The sequence below is a fragment of the Mustela nigripes genome, chromosome 17 (genome assembly GCF_022355385.1).
Source record: "Mustela nigripes isolate SB6536 chromosome 17, MUSNIG.SB6536, whole genome shotgun sequence".
Lineage (NCBI taxonomy): Eukaryota > Metazoa > Chordata > Mammalia > Carnivora > Mustelidae > Mustela > Mustela nigripes.
The window spans coordinates 15,411,219-15,430,257 of record NC_081573.1 but is presented as its reverse complement, the minus strand read 5'-3'; the positions used below and the strand labels follow the sequence as shown (position 1 = coordinate 15,430,257).

Genomic DNA, 19,039 nt, shown 5'->3' with positions numbered 1-19,039 from the left:
TAGGCTCACAAGGTTTTGTTTGAGAATTATGCAATTGCACAAAATACAGATTGTCTTCATGCAGGACAGTAGCTGAGCGGTAGAGCCTGGTGAAACCCTTCCAGGTACAGGTGGTCTGTCGTTAGGATTAGGTGTAGCTGCCTACAAGAGGAAACAATGACTCTGACAGGACATGCTGGCAGAGACCTGGGCTCCCTCACCCGAGCTCTGCCATTCTTGGCCTGTTGCTGCCCGTTCTTACAGTGGCTGCTGGAGCTTCAGCCTTGAGGAGGAGATGAGGCAGAGGCACCCACAGCACACTTGCAGATATTTCCTGAAAGTCACACATGACACTTTCATCTCCACGGCAAGAATTGCAGGAGAGCCTGAAAATGCTGTCTGTTAACCAGTTACATTGCGGCCCCGGATACGGCCGGGGTTCTGTTACGGAGGCAGAAGCGGGGTCTAGACACTGGGGGAGCCTCCACTCAGGCCTTGTGCCGGCTGACCCCAGCGGCCACGGCCGTTTTCCTTTGGCACGCAGGTTTTGATCCAGACATCTCGAGAAAATGGAATAAACACATCGACCCTTGAATTCCCTGCCGTGGCAACTGGGGCTGCATTATCTACCAGCAGTTGGGCGACTGATAAGTCAGTATTGTGCACAGCTGTTCATTTTCTTGTTTTGGCCCTGTCTTGTCTTCCTTGCCTGGAGGACTTAGAGGTCAGGGTTTGGGCAGAAACAAGTTTTCCTCCCCCCATCCCCACCCTCCATGTCCCCAACCCTCACCCCCCTGCAGCCCGGAAGGCAAAGCCTAGGGGTTCAGAGTTAGTCTTTGTGGAAGCAGCCCCGCCTTGAGGCTGGCAGGACAACCCTGGAGTTGCAAGTATAGACAAAAGGAACCGAATGAGAAATCACAAAGCCAGCTCTATTAATGGGAGACTTGTTAAGTCTTCCGAGGTCCAAGGCCTGTGTCAGTAGGGCACTTCTGACTGGGATCCGGCCGGTTCCAATACCGTACAAGCGTATTCTCTCCCAGAAAAGGAGTCTCAGAAGTAGGTCAGGCTCCAGGAAGGGTGGCTCTAGCATTTCGGCCACAGTATCAAGGCCCCTTTCCCCCACCCCTTGTCTTCCGCTCTCAGCGGTGGCCACCTCCTCAGGCTGGTGGCAGGAGGGCAGCAGCAGCTCATGGTGTTCTGTCTGGCCCCAGCGACACCTGGGGGAAGAAGAGCAGCTGTCCTTCCTCATCCTCTCTCTGAGGACCCGGGAAACTTCCTGGAAGCCCTCCCAGCACCCAAAAACATCAGTGGCTTAGATCAGCCAAGGTGTGTCTTGCACCCACACTGGAGGCGACTCCACTTCTGGTTGGCAGGGGACCCCTTGGGACCCCTGTGACTGGCCAGGGCAGCCACTACCTCCAAGTCACTTCCTCACAGCTCCCGACAAGACCAGGTGTAGCCCCGACCCAGCCTGTCGCAAGGGGCTGGAAGTGCGGCCCCACTGTGTGCTTGCCAGGGGGAGGGCCAGGTGTATTTTCTGAGAGTCATTGTGGCTCTTTTATGCTCTCACGTCAGATTAGCCAAAATTGAGTCCTTTGCCTGTCTCTGAACCAACCCCAGGCAGGGAGAAGGGTTCCGGTCATGATAGCTCTGATCTGAGGCCGAATGGACGTTGGACGCGCCCTTAGGATTCACTCCAGGGTGTGGAACTGCAGGGAGAGCCTTCTGCCTTCTGCCAGTTTCTACCCTAGATCTCAGCCCTCCCTGCCGGTGAACAGAGCCAGCCTCCAGGAGAATCCATGTTCAGGAGATAACTTCGGTATTTCATCCATCCTATAATCCTGTGAAGTAGAAGATGTCATTATCCCATTGTTCAGGTGGGGAAACTGCAGCTCAGGCTAACAAGCACTTGCCTAACCAAGGTCACGTAGCTAGGAACGGATGAAGCTGGGGTTCGAGCCCCACTCTGCCTCATTCTGGAGCCCAAGTGTAAGCTGCTCTACCACAGCTCCTTCCTCCAACAGAGGGACAGGCACAGAGTCCCGGCCCACTGGCCAGTTGTCACAGCTGTGTCTGTGTCAGCCTCCAGCTTAGGGTCGGTCTTCTGAGGAAAGGTCTACCGAGTCTGCCTCTCAACAGTTGAGGGAGACTGCAGCTCAGGGCTGGGAAGGGACTGTCCCCGGCTGAGAAAGGGGCCAGGCCTCCTGTGCCTACAGATGCTTTGGTCCCAAGACAGGCCTGCGAGGCGGGTTTGCTAACAATAGCTCACCCCGACTCACAGCCAAGAAACAAGCCCCCTGAGGAAGCTGTGGGTAGGGCCTCCGCCCTGGTGGCTTCGGCCCCTGCTTCCCCAGTGGACTCTGCATCGCCTGCTCTCCCTGGCACGCTTCCCAGGCGAGACTCACTCCTGACCCTCCACTAATAGCACGTTTCCAGGATTACTCATCTAGCCTCCCCTCCACGCGGAGCCTCCAGTGTGTTTAAAACCCCCCAGCGAGCAAGTCTCTGGCTCAGGTGGTTTTTGTCACGCCAGCCCTTCACCCTGTGCTTGCCTCTCACTCCCCTGCAGGTATGCGGCTGCCCCACACCCACTGCTGTCTTTTGACCCCCACTTCAGCCACGATGGGATGTCCAGCGGCGACTCCTCCTCAGGCGGCCTGACCAGCCAGGAGAGCACCATGGAGCGTCAGAAGCCAGGTAGGGCCTCCCCAGGCCGGCTGCGCCTGCCCGCCTGGCCCAGCAGGACCGCTTCCCATCCGCCAGGGGACACCCCTCCTCCTGTCGGCAATGGATAGAACACAAGAGGAAGCTGCTGGAGCCACACATGAGATTAGGGAGGTCACCTGAGAAAGCAGCAGGGACCCGGGAGCCCGATCCTCCTCCATCCAGACAGGGCATCGGCCTATGGCGTTAGCTCGGGAGCCCGCATGCAGATGTGTGGTGCGGGGGTGGCGACCTCCCAGGGAAACAGCTGAAAACGGACTAAAAGCAGAGCTGCCAGGGGAGCAGAACCAACTGTGTTCTGAGGATTTTCCTTACATAAAGCTTCTTATGCTCGCTTCCCACTGTCGTGGCTGTACGGCCAATACCAAGACCAGAGCCCGGGTCCTCAGTGTGCAACAGGGATAACACATCCCAGAGTGAATGCCCCACGCCCCACCCCCCAGGCAAGAGGCCCACCTCGGCCAGCTCCCGAAGCCCCTTGGGCCCCTCCCAGTCAGCACCCCCAGAGGCTACCCTGCCCGGCTTCTCACAGCCAAACTTAGTTCTGCCTCATTCTGCATTTTACATATACGAAGCCAACCCCCGCTGGCTAGACGCATCATGTGTGCGTGTCTGGCCTCTGTCACTCAGGGTTGCGTTCTCGAGCGTCAGCCTCATGCTTGTGTGGAACAGTGCGGTTTCCGAGGCGTATCCCATTATATGAACAACCCACAGTTTATTAGTCCGTGCTGGCGTTGATGGACATTTGGGTCGTTTCCAGCTGGGGACGGCTTAGAATTGTGCTGTCGGGAATGTTCTCGAATCACACTTCAGTGGTGTGTCTGCCTGGGAGCGGAATGGCTGGGTCACATGCTGAACGTTCCAAGAAGCTGCCACACCTTTTCCCAGAGTGACAAACCATGTCATGCTCCCACCAGAGACAGGAGCGCCTGAGTTGCCCCATGTCCTCACCCACGTTTTCACTTCGGCCATTCTAGAAGTGAGCGCCTAGTGGCACCGCCTTGTGGTTTTAATGTGTGCTTTTCTGGTGCTCGATGAGACCTAGCATTTTCTCGGTCTGTTTATGCTGCTCTGTGTGATGATTAATCGTGAGCATATACACTTAGATGAAGATTCAATGTCATTCCATACAACAAACTTGTAGACCCTCCGAAGCCTGAGAACTACTAGATGAGTGGGTGGGTTCAAAAGAAAGGAAATCAGTGAGGCGTCCCAAGAGCATTGACATTAGACGGGGAGGCATGGAGCTGTCCTCTTAGACGTTCACGAATTTCCAGGCAGCCCAGGAGGATGATCACGTCAGCATGTCACCAGCTCCCTCAGGGCAGGGAAGTGTTTGCATGTCCCAGGATTAGTGGCCTGGGAATTCCTTGGAACCCCAACCCCTGTGGTTCCCTTCAACCAGGGAAAATTGTTGAACTTCGGGTCACCCTCCCAACCTCGCTCTCCCTTCTGCTTTAGGGCCTGCAGACTTGGCTTGCTTCCCTCGGTAAGGCCCTGCCCGCCACTGCCACTACCCACGATTCTGTGCTCTCTGCTGCAGCACACACGGGTCTGCATCTCTTTCTCCCCACCCCTTCCAGAAAAAGAAGAGCGTTCCATGGTGGTCTCCTGACACCAAAGTGTAAAACGGGGAGGACATTTTTCCAGGGTTCACCCAAATGGGGTGTCACGGAAACTCCCCATTGTCCTTCCCTTCTCTTTCCTTTCCTAGAGCTTGGTTCCCCGTTCACTTCCTTGGGATTGTTACGAGTTAACTTAATAGCAGCCCTCCTCCTCCCCACACAGGAATCAGGGCAGTCTGTGTTTAGAAATCGTCATGAAGCCTAGAAACTGCTCAAGGCGTAGAGACAAGGCAGTTCAGGCTGGGGAGCACCAGCCACCATGACAGACATGGGGAATCACCCAGATCAGAGGACGGTAATCATAGGCACAGCAGTATGATTCTGCATATGTGTTAGATGCCTGGTGCTATACTCAGTACTCCCTGTCTCCTCTTTTTTTTTTTAAGATTTTTATTTATTTATTTGACAGAGATCACAAGTAGGCAGAGAGAGGCGGGGAAGCAGGCTCCGCACCAAGCAGAGAGCCTGATGCGGGGCTCAATCCCAGGACCCTGAGATCATCACCTGAGCCAAAGGCAGAGGCTTAACTCGCTGAGCCACCAAGGTTCCCCTCCCCGTGCCCTCTTAACAAGGGGGAATCATTCTAGCAGGAGAGCCAAGAGGTCACCAGGGGCTGGTCCAGAGACCCAGTGAAGGGTTCAGTTACCAGGGTCTGTGAAGGGCAGAGTGGAGGCCCCTGGAATAGCCCAGAAGGGAAGGAATCTAGCCCTTTATCCCTCTGTTAATTTGACATGTCGCTAATCATAAACTCCAGACTGGGCACCAGGGACACGCAGTGGGAGCCAGAGAGGCATGTTCCCTTCCTTCTTGGAGCCAACAGGCTGGTGGAGAGACGGACAACAAACAGGCACACAGTGATAAATGAGCACCAGGAATGCTAACAAGTGGAAACTATAATACAGTGCTGAGAGAGAGATGGTCAGGGTTTGGGGGAATCTCTGAGAAAATCATATTTCAAGTAAGGCTAGAAGAATGCAGAGGAGTCCACTGGGAGGAGAAGATTCAGGGGAAAGAGAATAGTCAGGGTATACCGAGGTAGCCGTGAGTGTAGGAGGAACAGTAACAAGGCCTGTGGCTGGAGAGGTGACAGTGGCTGAAGTCAGGGAAGTGAAAGGGCCAGAGCCTGTGGGGAGGTCTCTGTCCTTTGCTCAAAGTGGGACAGGGGCTTGGTCCTTCCAAGCAGCGGAGGGATGGGATCTGACTTGGATGTTCACAGGGGCCTTCTGGCTACAGATGCTTGTAGGGTAGGGGTGGGGGTGAGGGAGATGGGCAGGTTCTAAAGGTAAAGTTGACAGAATTTCCTGATCTTCTACATGCATATGGGAGGCAGGAGTCAGGGGTGATACCGGGGAGCCACGTGGACTGAGCAGGAAAGACAGTGAGTATTGTAGATTTGAGGGGAGATAAGGAGTTGGCTTTGGCCACGTTCAGCAGGAGGCATTGGGAGGCAGCTGTATAGACAAGTCTGAGGTCAGGAGTAGTTTGGGCCAGTCCTCTCTCAGGAGTAGTCTGGGAGAATGGGAGTCACCAGTGTAACAGGTGGGAGTTGAAGCTGGATGCAGCTACTGCAGGCTCGGCTGTAGAAAACGTGGTCTCTGGCATGATCCGGCCACCTCCCAGGAAACCAGTACCTCCCGAGCCTGTGGGATGCTCCACAGAGGAAAACCGCCTCTGGAGGTGGCAAAGGTGGATGAAATGGGCAGTCTCCCCACCACCACGCGGACAGGACACCATTGGCTGTGCCAACCAGGCTGTTGTCTGAGGTGGTCCTGAGCACCCCACCCCACGTACCCAGAGCAGGAATCTTCTGCTCTGGAGGCAGCAGAATGCGGTCGTGAGCTCAGGCTCCAACAGGCCCTGTGGGAAGTTCAGAGTCAGCAAACGTGACCTCAGTGGTGATCTCATCTGTCCCGGCTTCAGGTCCCTCCTCTACAGTGGACACCCTGTCTCTCCGTCTTGCATGATTTGGGGGCCCAATGAGATCACCCCTGCCCAGCCCTCTAAGCACAGACCCCAGCCCATCATTAAGAGAATGATGATTCCTGTTTTGGAAGCATGTACTCTCCATCATTGCCAGTGTTGTCCTTGTTGGGGAAACACAGAGAGGGGGCAGAGGTGGATAGCACAAGTCCTTTCTGCATGACCTTGGACTAGGTATGTAACCTCTCTGAGTCTTGACATTCTTCATCTTTTAGAAGTGATGTAATATCTACCCAGCAGTATTGCTGGGAGGACTTAGTAAGGGAATGTGTGCAAAGCAGTTGTGGTAATACCTAGCACAGGTCATGTGCATATAGTCATCTTTATTGCCATTATTTTCAATATAGCAGTAATCAAAAGTGTGGGCTGTGGGGTCAGACCATCAAGGCTCCAGTCCTCTGTCCTCTGTCCGTGCATTTGTGTTTGGTAGATACTAACCAGTCCTCCCCTGGAGCTGTACACTATTTTTTTTTTTTTAAGATCAGTTGCTGAGTTGAGGCATAATGACTACCTGGAAAAATAGACTCATTTACACCCACACCAGCTATCCCGATATTAAACCTATTTTACCTTGGAACCACCAGCTCCATTTGTGGAGTTCTGTCCCAACACAGTCCCACACTTGCTCAAGGGCCACCCTAACAGTGTTGTAAGGAAGAATTAAAAACCACCTAAATGTCCATCAGTAGGAAACTAGTTTAAAAAGCGGCGTCCAGGGATGCCTGGGTGGTTCATTGGGTTAAAGCCTCTGCCTTTGGCTCAGGTCATGGTCTCAGGCTCCTGGGGTGGAGCTCTGAGTTAGGCTCTCTGCTCAGCAGGGAGCCTGCTCCCTCCTCCCCCGCCTGCCTCTCTGCCTACTTGTGATCTCTGTCTATCAAATAAATAAATAAAATCTTTAAAAAAAAAAAAAAGTGGCATCCAGGAATGCCTGGGTGGCTCAGTCAGTTAAGCCACTGCCTTCGGCTCGAGTGATCCCAGGGTGATGCCCTCATGATCCCAGGGTCCTGGAATTGAGTCTCGCATCAGGCTCCATGCTCGTTGGGGAGCATGCCTCTATGTGCCACTCTGCCCGCTTGCGCTCTCTCTCTGTCTTTCTCTCTCTGACAAATAAATGAAGTCTTTAAAAAATTTTTTTTAAAAAGTGGCGTCCATTCACATGATGGAATGCTGTACAGCCGTTAAAAACAATGTAACTTTGGGGCGCCTGGGTGGCTCAGTGGTTTGGGCCACTGCCTTCGACTCGGGTCATGATCTCGGGGTCCTGGGATCGAGTCCCGCATCAGGCTCTCTGCTCAGCGGGGAGCCTGCTTCCCTCTCTCTCTCTCTGCCTGACTCTGCCTACTTGTGATCTCTGTCTGTGAAATAAATAAATAAAATCTTTTAAAAAAATAATGTAACTTTATGTCCGGTTATGTGAACATAATATTATGAAGCTGTAAGGTGAAAAGCAAGTGTAAGTATAGTGTAAAGGGAGAAGTCACATTGTGGGACCAGGCTTAGTGTAATTCCCTTTTTGTTTAATAAAATAAGTTATGCCCATTTAACCAGCAAAGGATTGCCACCTTGTGTACATGAAGAACACCACTTGCCGATAGGATAAAAGAGGTCAATCCCATGGATAAAGAGGAAAGGGAAATGAACAGGTAATTTACAAAGTAGAAAATTCAAATGGCCAGTAAGAATGAAAATGTGCTCAACCTTCTCTGGCAGTGACGATGGAGGATGGTCCTCAGGCTTCAACAAATTAACCATGTGAAGCTCTAGGGTAGTATCTGGCACATACTAAGTGCTTAGTAAGTATTTCATTACTGAGTACTGTTATACCCCAGGACATAAGTTGGGGCCCTGATCCTGTGGGAGCTGAGCAGACAAGCTGGCAGAGGGGGTGGGACCATGTTTAGGGCCAAATTCCTCAGGTAAACTCAGGCCAGGGCTTGAGTCACCTCTAACCACTGATGTTTCTCTTGTCTTCCTGCAGAGCCTCTGTGGCATGTGCCCGCCCAGGCCCGGCTCTCCGCCATGGCTGGAAGCAGCGGGAGCAAGCAGGCCTCCAGGCAGGACACAGCAGGCAAAGATTCCCCCAACAGGCATTCCAAAGTGAGTCTGGGCCCCACCTGCCTAATCCCGGGGAGCCAGGGCCTCAGGAGCCGACTGCCTGGTCTCCCTGACTGCCTGGGCTGGGTGGTGTCACGGGGTGTGGGCCTCTGAACACCACATGTGAGCACCTCCTCCATCTTCACCTCCTCCGCTCCAGCAGAGGTCTGGAACCAGCCAGTGAGCCTCTTTCCACGCAGCGATTCTGGAACCTGGGCTCGCTGTCCTTCAGGGCTTCAGAGCCCTCTGCCAGGACCCTGCCTCTTGCTGGCAGGTTGGATGGGAAGAAGAGAGGATCAGGTAGCAGTCTCTATAGCCCAGACCTGGAAATGGTATAAATCTTTTCTGCTTCTATTGCATTCGCCATTGCATATGAAAACTCCATCACGTAGCCACGCCACAGTGCAGGGGAGACTGGGAGTCGTGGTCCTGTGTGCCCGGGCAGAGGAGGTGGTTCTGGTGAGCCCTCGGCAGTCTCTCTGCATCCCTTCATTCTGCGGGAGTTTGGTGGGCACTTACCGCGTGCCGGGCCCTGGGACCATGGTGTTGGAGGGCACAGGTGAGCACCTGTGCTCACAAAGCTGATTTCCCAGTGGGAGCAGCGAGCAGGAAGCAGATGAACACATACGTTCTGTGACACCAGGAGCTGGTCTTCTCTGTGAGAGAGAAACAGAGCTCAGTTCAGGGGAAATAGAGCATCAGGCACTGCTGCTGTAGGGTGAGGTGGTCACTGAGGGCCTCTGGGGAGGTGATGAAGCCCTGTGTGAAGTAGGGGGCAATCCACAAACACACCCAAAGGAAGAGCGTTCCCAGGCGGAAGGGGCAGTGGGTGCCAAGGCCTGAGGTGGTGGTAGGCCTGACCCACACAGAGAACAGTCAGGAGGCCTGTTGGGAACAGAGGGATCAGGCAAGAGGGTGCAGACGAGGTTAGAGGCCAGAACGTGGGGTCAGATGGCGCAGGGTCTCGGGGAGGACTCTGGCTTTTCCTGTGAGTGAAGTGAAGCCACAGGAAGGTTCTAAGCAGGGAAGGGATATGAAACGGGGCAGGTGTTCACAGCCTCCCTCTGGCTGTTATGTAGGGAACAGACTGAGGGCCGGAGGACAGCAGGGAGGCTGTTGCTGTGGTGCAGTGGGAGATGGTGGTGGGTGGGCCTGGGGTGGAGCCAAGGAGGACCAGAGGTGGCAGGTCCTGGGTCCCCTTTGAAGATGCAGGCCACAGGATTTACTGTGGGGCTGGACATGGGTGTGAGAGCAGAAGCAGGGTCCAGGGTGACTCCAGGGCTCCTGCTTGGGGTAGCTAACAGGATGGAGATGCCTTAATGAAGCAGGGAAAAGATGGATCCGGGAGGGAAGGCCAGGAGCACAGCTGTGTGGGTTGAGCCTATGTTATGGGTGGCACCTTGCACACGTAATGTTGCGGTGCTTCTGAACAGGCCCACGAGGCAGGTTATCAATGGCCTGATTTTACAGATGTGGAAACTGAGGCATGGGAGAGCTCTGTCACTCACCCAAGGTACCATGGCCAAGAAGTGTGGGAGCCAGAGCTTAGTGGTGGGGAGGACACTGGGAGGGGAGGTCCATGCCCCGGCTGTGGAGTCTGGGATGACACACTGTCTCGCCTTCCAGGGGGAGCCTCCATACTCCAGTCACTCCAGCAGCAACACCCTCTCCAGCAATGCATCCAGCAGCCACAGCGATGACCGCTGGTTGGACCCCCTGGACCCCCTGGAGCCAGAGCAAGACCCCCTCTCCAAGGGGGGCTCCAGCGACAGCGGCATTGATACCACCCTCTACACCTCTAGCCCCAGCTGCATGTCCCTGGCCAAGGTTCCTCGGCAGGCCAAGCCACACAAGCCTCCAGGAACCATGGGCCTCTGTGGGGGCGGACGGGAGGCCGCCGGGCGGTCCCACCATGCAGACAGACGGCGGGAGGTCTCACCAGCTCCTGTGGTTGCTGGCCAGACCAAGGGCTACCGCCCGAAGTTATACTCCTCAGGCTCCAGCACCCCAACAGGCCTGGCGGGGGGGAGCCACGACCCGCCCAGGCAGCCTAGGTAAGGCACTGCTCCCTACCCTGGTCCTTCAGGGAGTCCTGATCACCATCCGCTCTCCCCACAGTCCTGACAGTGGGGTTCCCCCCCCTACACACAGGGTCATAAGTGGATTGCTTACACACTGGTTTGCTTCCAAAGTTGGGAGGCTTGTGGACCCCCCACTACAGCCCATCATTCAGCCCTCACGTACCCTGGGTGGAGGGAAAGAAGCTCCTGGCTGTCTGCTTCATCTGTCTCTCGTTCATTCTGACCCTCGGTCTCTGTCTGCTTAAGACTAGTGGTTTTATGCTTTCTGAGGGTAATTGTACATGTTCGGGGGGCCTTTGGTTGGAGGTAACAGGACATCTGACCTACAGTGGCTTAAACAAATTGAGGTTTTACAGGCCCCTGATGGGAAATCCAGAGGGCAGAACCAGGTTGGTACTGCAGCTCAGGGAGGGCCTCAAGGCCTGGACCCTGGGTCTTCGCATTTCACTATTCTTACCCTGCTAGCTGCAGCTTCCTTGTCTGTGGTTTCCGTGGTGCCCATGGGGTGCATGGAGGATCACTTCTTGTGGCTCCCTTTCTCTGGAAAAAGCGAGAGCTTTCCCACAGGCCTTTGAGCAGGTGGCCATGAGGAAGTCTGAGAGATGACAGTTTAGCCTTCCAGCCCCTGGAGGGCTGTCGAGCACAGACTGCAAGACCCCAGTCGGGAGTTTCTTTCTTTCTTTTAAGATTTTATTTATTTATTTGATAGAGACACAACGAGAGAGGGAGCAAAAGCAGTGGGAGTGGGAGAGGGAAAAGCAGGCTTCCCGTCAAGCAGGGAACCCGATGCGGGGCTCGATCCCAGGACCCTGGGATCATGACCCGAGCCAAAGCCAGACGCTAAACAACTGAACCACCCAGGCATCTCCAGTCCAGAGTTTCTGATTCAGTAGGTCAGAGTGGGGCCTGAGAATACGAATTTTGTTAAGTCCCTGGTAGATGGTGATGCTGCTGGTCCGGGGACTGCACTCTGAGAACTACTGGTGGCGAGGCAGGCAGGGGCATAAGTGAGAAGGAGCTGGCATTCAGCGGTCAGTCTGGGGCCTAGACTGCATACACCTTGAGCATCGGGTGAAAGCCGCATACCATCTCCCAGGAGAATGCGCAGAGGTGGGAAAACAGTTCTGCCCTCACGGGGCTCGGGGCTTATGTGGTTCTGGCACATGTGTCCCCTCTAGGTCTGCAGCCCCAGGCAGCGATTCCTGTGCTGCCGTCCCCAGTGCAGACCCCGGAGGCCCCAGCCTTCCTTCCTTTCCCCGCCACACCTAAGCAGGAGCCAGCCCAGGACCCCCATACAGGGGGCGGTGGGGGGGGGTCCTCTCCTTTGATTCTCTCCTTTGCCGGCCCTCAGACATACGGCCTTTGTCCACGCAGAACTCCTGCACCCAGGCAGTGGCCTTAGGCCTTGACCACAACCTACAGTGGATTTCGTCTGTGTCTCTGCAGAAATAGCTGTGTTTGTGAAAAGGCAAAGCAAATATGCCCCAAACAATGCTTAGCTTTTGTGTGAAGCGCTCTGAGGTAATCACATCAGTTGAGAATGGGAGTACATCTTGACACCTCCTTAAATGATCTCATGACTTAGTGGTGGTTCTGACAGATTTGGAAACTACCATGTTTGAAGGAGCCCATATTGTGGGTGCCCCCCAACCCTGGTGCCCGACCTCCCTGAGTCAGAAGCCCAGAAGGGTGAAGGCAGAGAGGTCTCGAGTCCCAGTGAGCTTAGCCTTTGGCTCAGTCCACCTCCCCTAACAGGTGGTTCTCAGTCATCTGAACTCTCGGACTTTTGACCAGCTCTTTCGTCCATTAATTTTTCCATTTGTTTCACTCACAGATCTTTCTTAGGGATCTTTTAGGTCACAGGTGCTGGGGTGGAAGCTGATACTGAGATACTGTATCTCAGACAGATACTGAGCAAAAGCAGATGCGTCCCCCAACCCCTGTCCTCGTCCGTCTCCTTTGAGGGAGACAGACAACAATCAGGCCATCACTGAGGCAAATGTCAGAGTGCACCCATCCAGAAGGCCTCTGCGCCAGGAGAGTTCTGAGTGCCACGGGGATCCCAGCCCTCAGCTCCCATAGTCCTGTGCTGGGCCTGGGACCAGCTTAGTAAATCTGAGCAACGGGAGGGTTTTGAAATCTGTGCTATGAAGGCAGCAGGCTGGGGAGGAGACTGTGGCTGAAGCCAGGGGGTGGGTATAAAATTACCCTGTGTCTGCCAGAAGGATTTGCTGAACCCAGAAATGAAGGGAATAAAATGGGAGAGGAGCCCACTACAAAAGAGGGCCCTGCGGTTGGGAGCTTTAATTTGCATACAGACAATTGATGCTAATTGCAAATCATTCTTATCTACTCATTAAGCTGCTTCCCGAAGTTTTCTCCTAGGCAACCAGGCTCTAGAGTGGAACAGCATTTCCCAAAATGGGGTGCTCGAGGTGATTTGGGTGGTACAGGAGGAAAATGTGTTTTTTTAAATGGATATATGTTTGCTTTAATGAGTATTAGGAAAGTGTTCCCCGCCCATCCCCTGATACCATCTTGGACAAGTTTAAGGAAAATTAAATGAGTTGATTCAAGATACATCTGCCAGTAGACGAGAGAACGGACCTCCACCAGGGTTCAAGCCCTCCCTTTGCCTTGCCTTGGCTATGCGGCCTTGAGCAAATGACTGAACTCCTCTGGGCCTCAGTTTCCTCATCTGTAAAATGGGGGATAAATCACATAATCTGCCTCCTAGGGATATGGTAAAGATTGAATGAGCTCATGTTTATGGGATCCTCAGGACAGTATGGGGCAGCAGACCTTGAACCTCCTGTCATTGAACTCACAGGGGATTGTTCTAAAATGAATTAAAATCAGAATATTTCTCTAGAGTTGTGCTTATTACTGGCAGTGCTGGGGACATCACAGTGACTTGAGGGCTCAAAGTCCAACAGGGGAGACAAACCCATCCCAAGACAGTGACAGCGGGGAGTGGTCAGTGCCCTGGTGGGGGAAGCACCTGGAATGTGGGAGCCCAAAGGGGGGCCAGACCCCATTGTGGAAAGGGCTCTCCTAGAATAGGGAGGACTAGTGAGGGTAGAGTGTCCCAGACAGAAAACATGTGCAAGTCCCACGTGGGTCCTGCTCTGCTGGCCCGCCCACAACCTTACCACCTCGGCAGGGAGCCAAGTTCCCTGATGGTCACTGGACACCTGCGCCCTAGAGGCCCACACGCGCCTCCGCCTGCCATGGCCGCACTGCCCCTGGTCCCAGGCCACCCACCAGCCTTGTGTTCTTGCCATCATTAGTCTTCTTCCTTGGGCTAAGCCATGGGGACAGCCTGGTGCACAGCCGCGGCTCCTCGAGGGCAGGCAAGCCAGCTCCACAGCTGCCCCTGGCTCCACTTGACCAGTCCTTCGTAGCGGAGCACACACACACACACACACACCCGTGTGTGTTTGCACAGCGAGGGCCCATTGTGTGCCCGGCCGCCTGCTGGGAGCTGCGGGCACGCAGGGCCCCTGCTGTGCTGACACTGACCAGGTACCAGGGAGACAGCAGGCAAAGAATGATGGAAGTAATGACTGGATTGTGCTAGAGAAAGGCCTAGGGAGAAAAGACCCACTGGGATCTGAGAGTGGATGTGGGGCAGGGCTGGAGGGAATGTCTGATCTCGTCTGAGGGGCAAAGGCGGTTTCCGTGAGGAGGGGTCATTTCTGCCAAAGGTAAAAGCAACAGAGGGAGGAGGGCACAGTTGAGTGGTCTCCGAGGGGCTGGTGATACATTCTTGACCCAGGATCCAGTTATATGGTGTCGGCTTAGTGACTATTCCTTCAGTTGTATGTGTATGTTTTGTACACTTTGCTATATGTGAGCTATTATGCAGTTTTATAAAAAGAGAGAGAGAAAGGGGCTCCTGGGTGGCTCAGTTAAGCATTTGACTCTTGATTTCAGCTCGGGTCATGATTTCAGAGTGGTGAGATGGAGCTCTGCATCAGGGTCTGCTCAGAGGGGAGTTGGCTTGAGGTCCTCTCTCTCTCCCTCTCCCCCTCATCCCTCTCTAAAATAAACAAAATCTTTTAAAAAGAGAGAAAGACAAAGTTGAGGTGTGGAGAGGGTGTTCCTATGAAAGGTAGCATGTGCAAAGGCTCTGAGGTGGAAAGGAGGGTGGATACCGTCGGGTCACTGAACCACAGGCTCCTTAGCTCAAGGGTAGAAACTCAGGGGGCAGCTGATGGGTTTTGGGGGAGGTCAGCAGAGGCCAGACCATGCAAGGTCCTGTCATCCACATTACAGAGTTTGAATTCCATCATCAGAGCTACGGGCAGCAAAGAAAGTTCTCAGCAGCAAGAGCAGTAGAAGCAGATTTATGATTTGAAAGATGGTGCTAGAGATGGGTCTGGAGACAGCCACAGGGACGGGGCTGATGCTGAGATATGAGGTAAAAGGAAGGGGCCCAGACCAGGGGACAGAGTAGCTGTGACCATGTCAACAAGTGGTTTGGCTGGGACATAAGGAGGGAGGAAGACACAGGTCCAGGATGCTGCCAGCGAGCTGAGAGTGGGGAGGCTGCTGCAGACAAGGAGTGGTGAGGTTCTTAAGGAGAGGAGAGTGGGGCAGGTCCCCACCCCTGAGAGAAAGGTTATTCTTACCACTAAAGCACCCACTGTGTGCCAGGGACTCTTCCAAACATGGTGACATGGCAGGGAACAAAGTCAAGGGTTTCTCTTGTGGAGCTGACATTCTCTGGCTAGAGAGCAAGACAGACTGACAGCTGAGGAACCACGTGATCTCCCTGAGCTGGGTGCTGATAAGGTCTGGGGAGAAAAAACCAACAGGATGGAGAGCTGGGAAGTCCTCTCGGAGGAGTTGGTGTTTTCCAGGAAGTAAGGGATCGACCCAGGCAGAGGAAGCAGCAAATACCAGGACCCTGAAGGGGAATTCATTTGCGGTGCCTAAGAAATGGTCAGATGGCTAGAGAGGGAGGAGCAGGAAGTCAGTTTTGCAGAGCAGGCCAGAGCTGGGTTCTGGCAGGCTTACGGACCACGGTCAGCTGCTGGGATTTGGTTGTGAAGGACGTGGGAGCCATGGGAGGCGTGTGAATGCATAATCTGACTTCGGTTTGAAAAAGATTATTCTGGACAGTTTGAAGGGTAGAAGGAATTGAGTTTGCCCACAAACTCCGAGGACTGCCAGGAGAGGGATGGGCCGTGCCATGCCCGAGCAGGGAAACAGCCAGCCCTGCCCTCCCCGAGTTCCAGCCCTGCTTCAGGAGCTGCAGGAGCCTGTAGCAGCTTGTGCCTGCCATGGGTTTCAGGGACTTCGCAGACGCTCTCCCCAGACGTTCGTCACGGGAGCCCGGCTTCCAGGCACACAGCCAGGCGCCAGCGCCTGCCGTGGGCACCGCAGTGGGCCGAGTGATCCCAGGCAGGCAGCCACCTGGCCCCCCGCCCTCTCCGACGCAGCGCACGCCCCAAAGCTTCCTGGGTTTCCAGAACAATTTGTCAGAGCTGTGAGGGGTACTCAGAGGCTCTCTGCTCCATGAGGAGCTGCCACAGCCAGGCAAGAAGCAAGTGGCTTTGCTTCCCCAGGCTGGGCCAGGAGGGAACCTCAGGGATACCATTCTGGGGACACAACCCTTAAATATAATGCGAGGGCCTCGCATCCACCGGGGTCACATGTGACAGAGACCCACTTGGAGAGTCCAGTCAGCCTGGGCGAGGAGTCCAAGCCCTCTCAAGGAAAGGTGGGAGCAATGCAAAGGCCCTGAGGCCAAAATGTTTCTGGCTGGGAAGAGCTTCCAAGTGGTTGGAGCCTGGTGAGCGGGAGGAGCTGAGGGCAGAGGGGGCAGGCCAGGTGGTGTAGGGCCTTGTGGGCAGAGGAAAGGACTCTGACTCTCTCCTGAGCAAGGCGGAGCCCCATAGGGTCCTGGGCAGAAAAGGGCTGTGATCCGATGCAGGTGTTCACAGGTTCCTCTGGCCATGTTTGGTGGGGGGTGGGCAGGAGGAGGCTGTTGCAGTGATGGGGGGCGTGGGGCAGAGGTGATGAGCCCTGATTCGATTCTGCATCGGTTTGAGCCCGTATCTTACCCTAGAGCATAACTCCAGTCACAGGCAGGGACTGATGCAACACTCCAGGCCTGCCAGATGCCGGGCTGAGAGGCCAAGGGCGGTTTAGCAATTAAGGCAAAGCCATGAGGGGTACATGGGGGAGCAGTGTTATTTCCCGGGCTCTGGAAAATGTCCAGGTTACAGCTCAACAGCTGACCCAGCTGTATGACCTCCAACAAGGCTACTTAGTTTCTCTGTGGCTCAGTGTTCTCATCTGTAAGGTGGGATTAATAATGGGATCTGTGGTCTCTGGCTGCCCGAATGAACCAACATCATGCATTTAAAAATTTAAAGTACTTCGCATGGGGCCTGAGACACACTGGGTCCAAAACCATCCCCCCCCCATGCTAGGTTTCGTTTGCACTTACCACGTGTTTATCATGATTGCCGTTGTCCTTGAAAGTACAGGCTTGTGGTTAAAAGCCTGGGTTCTTGAGCCAGACTGGTTTGTGTCCTGGCACCCTCGCCTACTAACTGCATCATTCAGGACAAGTTATTTCATCTCTACGGGCCTCAGTTTCCCCACTGAAACATGGGTATGGTGGTGACTCCTGCCTCATGGGCCTGCCAGGATGATTAATGGAGGGACACCTGTAAGATGCCTAGAACAGGGTACCGCCATGCTCACAGGCACAGCCAGCTCTGTCCCTGCCTCCTGAAGGCCTGTCACCCACCCCGGGCCACCCACCAAGACTGAGGGGTTGCATGTGTGAGCGCAGCTCTGGCTTCTCCAGCCAGCACGTGGTTTTGTCAACTTTTTTCCAAAGCCACAAAATCTTTTCCTCCCACAAAATCCAAAACACGCCCCTGACACATAACACAGATATGCATAGCACCTCCCGGCAGGTGGGGGGGGAACACAGAGCAGGACACCCCCAGCCCAGTCCTGGCCAAACCTGGAGCCCCAGCTTTTTGCCCCTGGGCACACCACATCCCTTCACAACTTTGCACATGTGACTTCAGGCCATGGTGCTGCTGTCCCTCGTTTCTCAGAGAGGACAGGCTCACTGAGGGGAAGGGACCTGAGCTAAGGCCACCGGGTGGTGTTGGGAGCTGGGGTTGGGACCCAGGTCAGATGAGCGGGGCAGCCCGAGTTTTCGGCTACCTCATGGTGCTCCCTGCTTTTCAAGTCCTGGCTGAGGACTTGTTGGTGCTTCAGAAAGGGATCAGTAGGTGGGGTAAGAACTCCCCCCTGGGGCTGGACACCTGGACTCATGGTCCACGGATGTGTTGGAAGGGGCACCCACTTCAGGGCTGGGATGAAAGACACAGCATATTCTGGGGGATTGTTTTGTGCTGAGGCCATACTGTGTGCAAAGCCACCATCCATCCCTGAGTCTCAGAGACACTGAAGATGGGGACACAGTCATGGGCATGCCTTTAGCTACAAGTTACAGAAATCCCCAGCTCAGTCAGACATCTGTCCTTGTTCATAAATAAACCTACCTCATTCTTTGAACTGGCTGCATAATTTTTTTGTTTTTGTTTTACATTTTGGGTTTTTTTTTTTTTTTAAGATTTAGAGTGAAGGAGCCAGGGAAGGGGCAGAGGGAGAGGCAGACTCCCCACTAAGCACTGCACCCAGCCAAGCCTGCCAGAGGGGCACGGGGCTCAATCCCAGGACCCAGGGATCACGACCTGATGCTTAGCGGACCCAGGGATCACGACAGATGCTTAGCAGACCGGGCCACCCAGGCGCCCCGAACTGGCTGCATCATTTTTGAACATCAAGATGTGCTTGAAACTTTTGTTAATCCCCTGTTAAAAGACATCCAGGCCAGGTCTAACATCCTTTTTTTTTCTTTTAAGTTTTAATTGATTGTCTTAAGTAATCTCTACATGCAGCATGGGGCTTGAATCCATGGCCCTGAGATCAAGAGGCCCTAACTTTCTCGATTACACACAGCACTGCGGTGACCATCCCCAGTGACCGTTCCCGATGACCATCCACAAGTACTTGGGCAGACTTTTCTGTGGCACAGATTTCTGGGAGGTCCCACGTTAGACTGACACAGCTCACCCTTGAGTTCTCGGCTCAGGTGGCACTGCCTCCCTGGGGGGGCCTCCTGATCACCCTGAGGTCCCTTCCTGATGTCCTACACTCCCTGGCTCCCTGGGCATGGCCCCATTAATAGATGTTGCTAAATCTTAGAAAGCATATCTAGTTAGACCTTGCTTCTTTTAGTCCTGTCTGACAATCTCTGTCGTTTGCTTCTAGTGCTGAAACATTCACTTTTAAGGAAATCTTTGATAGCAGTTGGATTTACAGTCCCCGTTTTGCTATTTTCTGTATGGTTACTCTCTTCCCTGCTCAGTTCTTTTATTTATTTATTTTTTAAAGATTTTATTTAGTTGAGGGGTGCCTGGGTGGCTCAGTCAGTTAAGCGTCTATCTTCGGCCCAGATCATGATCCCAGGCACTTGGGATTGAGCCCCACATTGGGCTCCCTGCTCTGCGGGGAGTC

General features: G+C 54.1%; 1 protein-coding gene across 4 annotated transcripts in view; it reads left to right on the top strand.

Annotated features, from left to right (window-relative positions):
- SIPA1L3 (signal induced proliferation associated 1 like 3) overlaps positions 1 to 19,039 on the top strand; it is a 233,800-nt gene that overhangs the window by 182,545 nt on the left and 32,216 nt on the right. For all 4 annotated transcript variants that reach the window (XM_059382994.1, XM_059382995.1, XM_059382998.1 and 1 more), the window contains 3 exons: positions 2,549 to 2,676; positions 8,287 to 8,405; positions 10,029 to 10,456. In XM_059382994.1, coding sequence (XP_059238977.1) covers positions 2,549 to 2,676; positions 8,287 to 8,405; positions 10,029 to 10,456 — 675 coding nt within the window. The remainder of the gene's footprint in view (positions 1 to 2,548; positions 2,677 to 8,286; positions 8,406 to 10,028; positions 10,457 to 19,039) is intronic.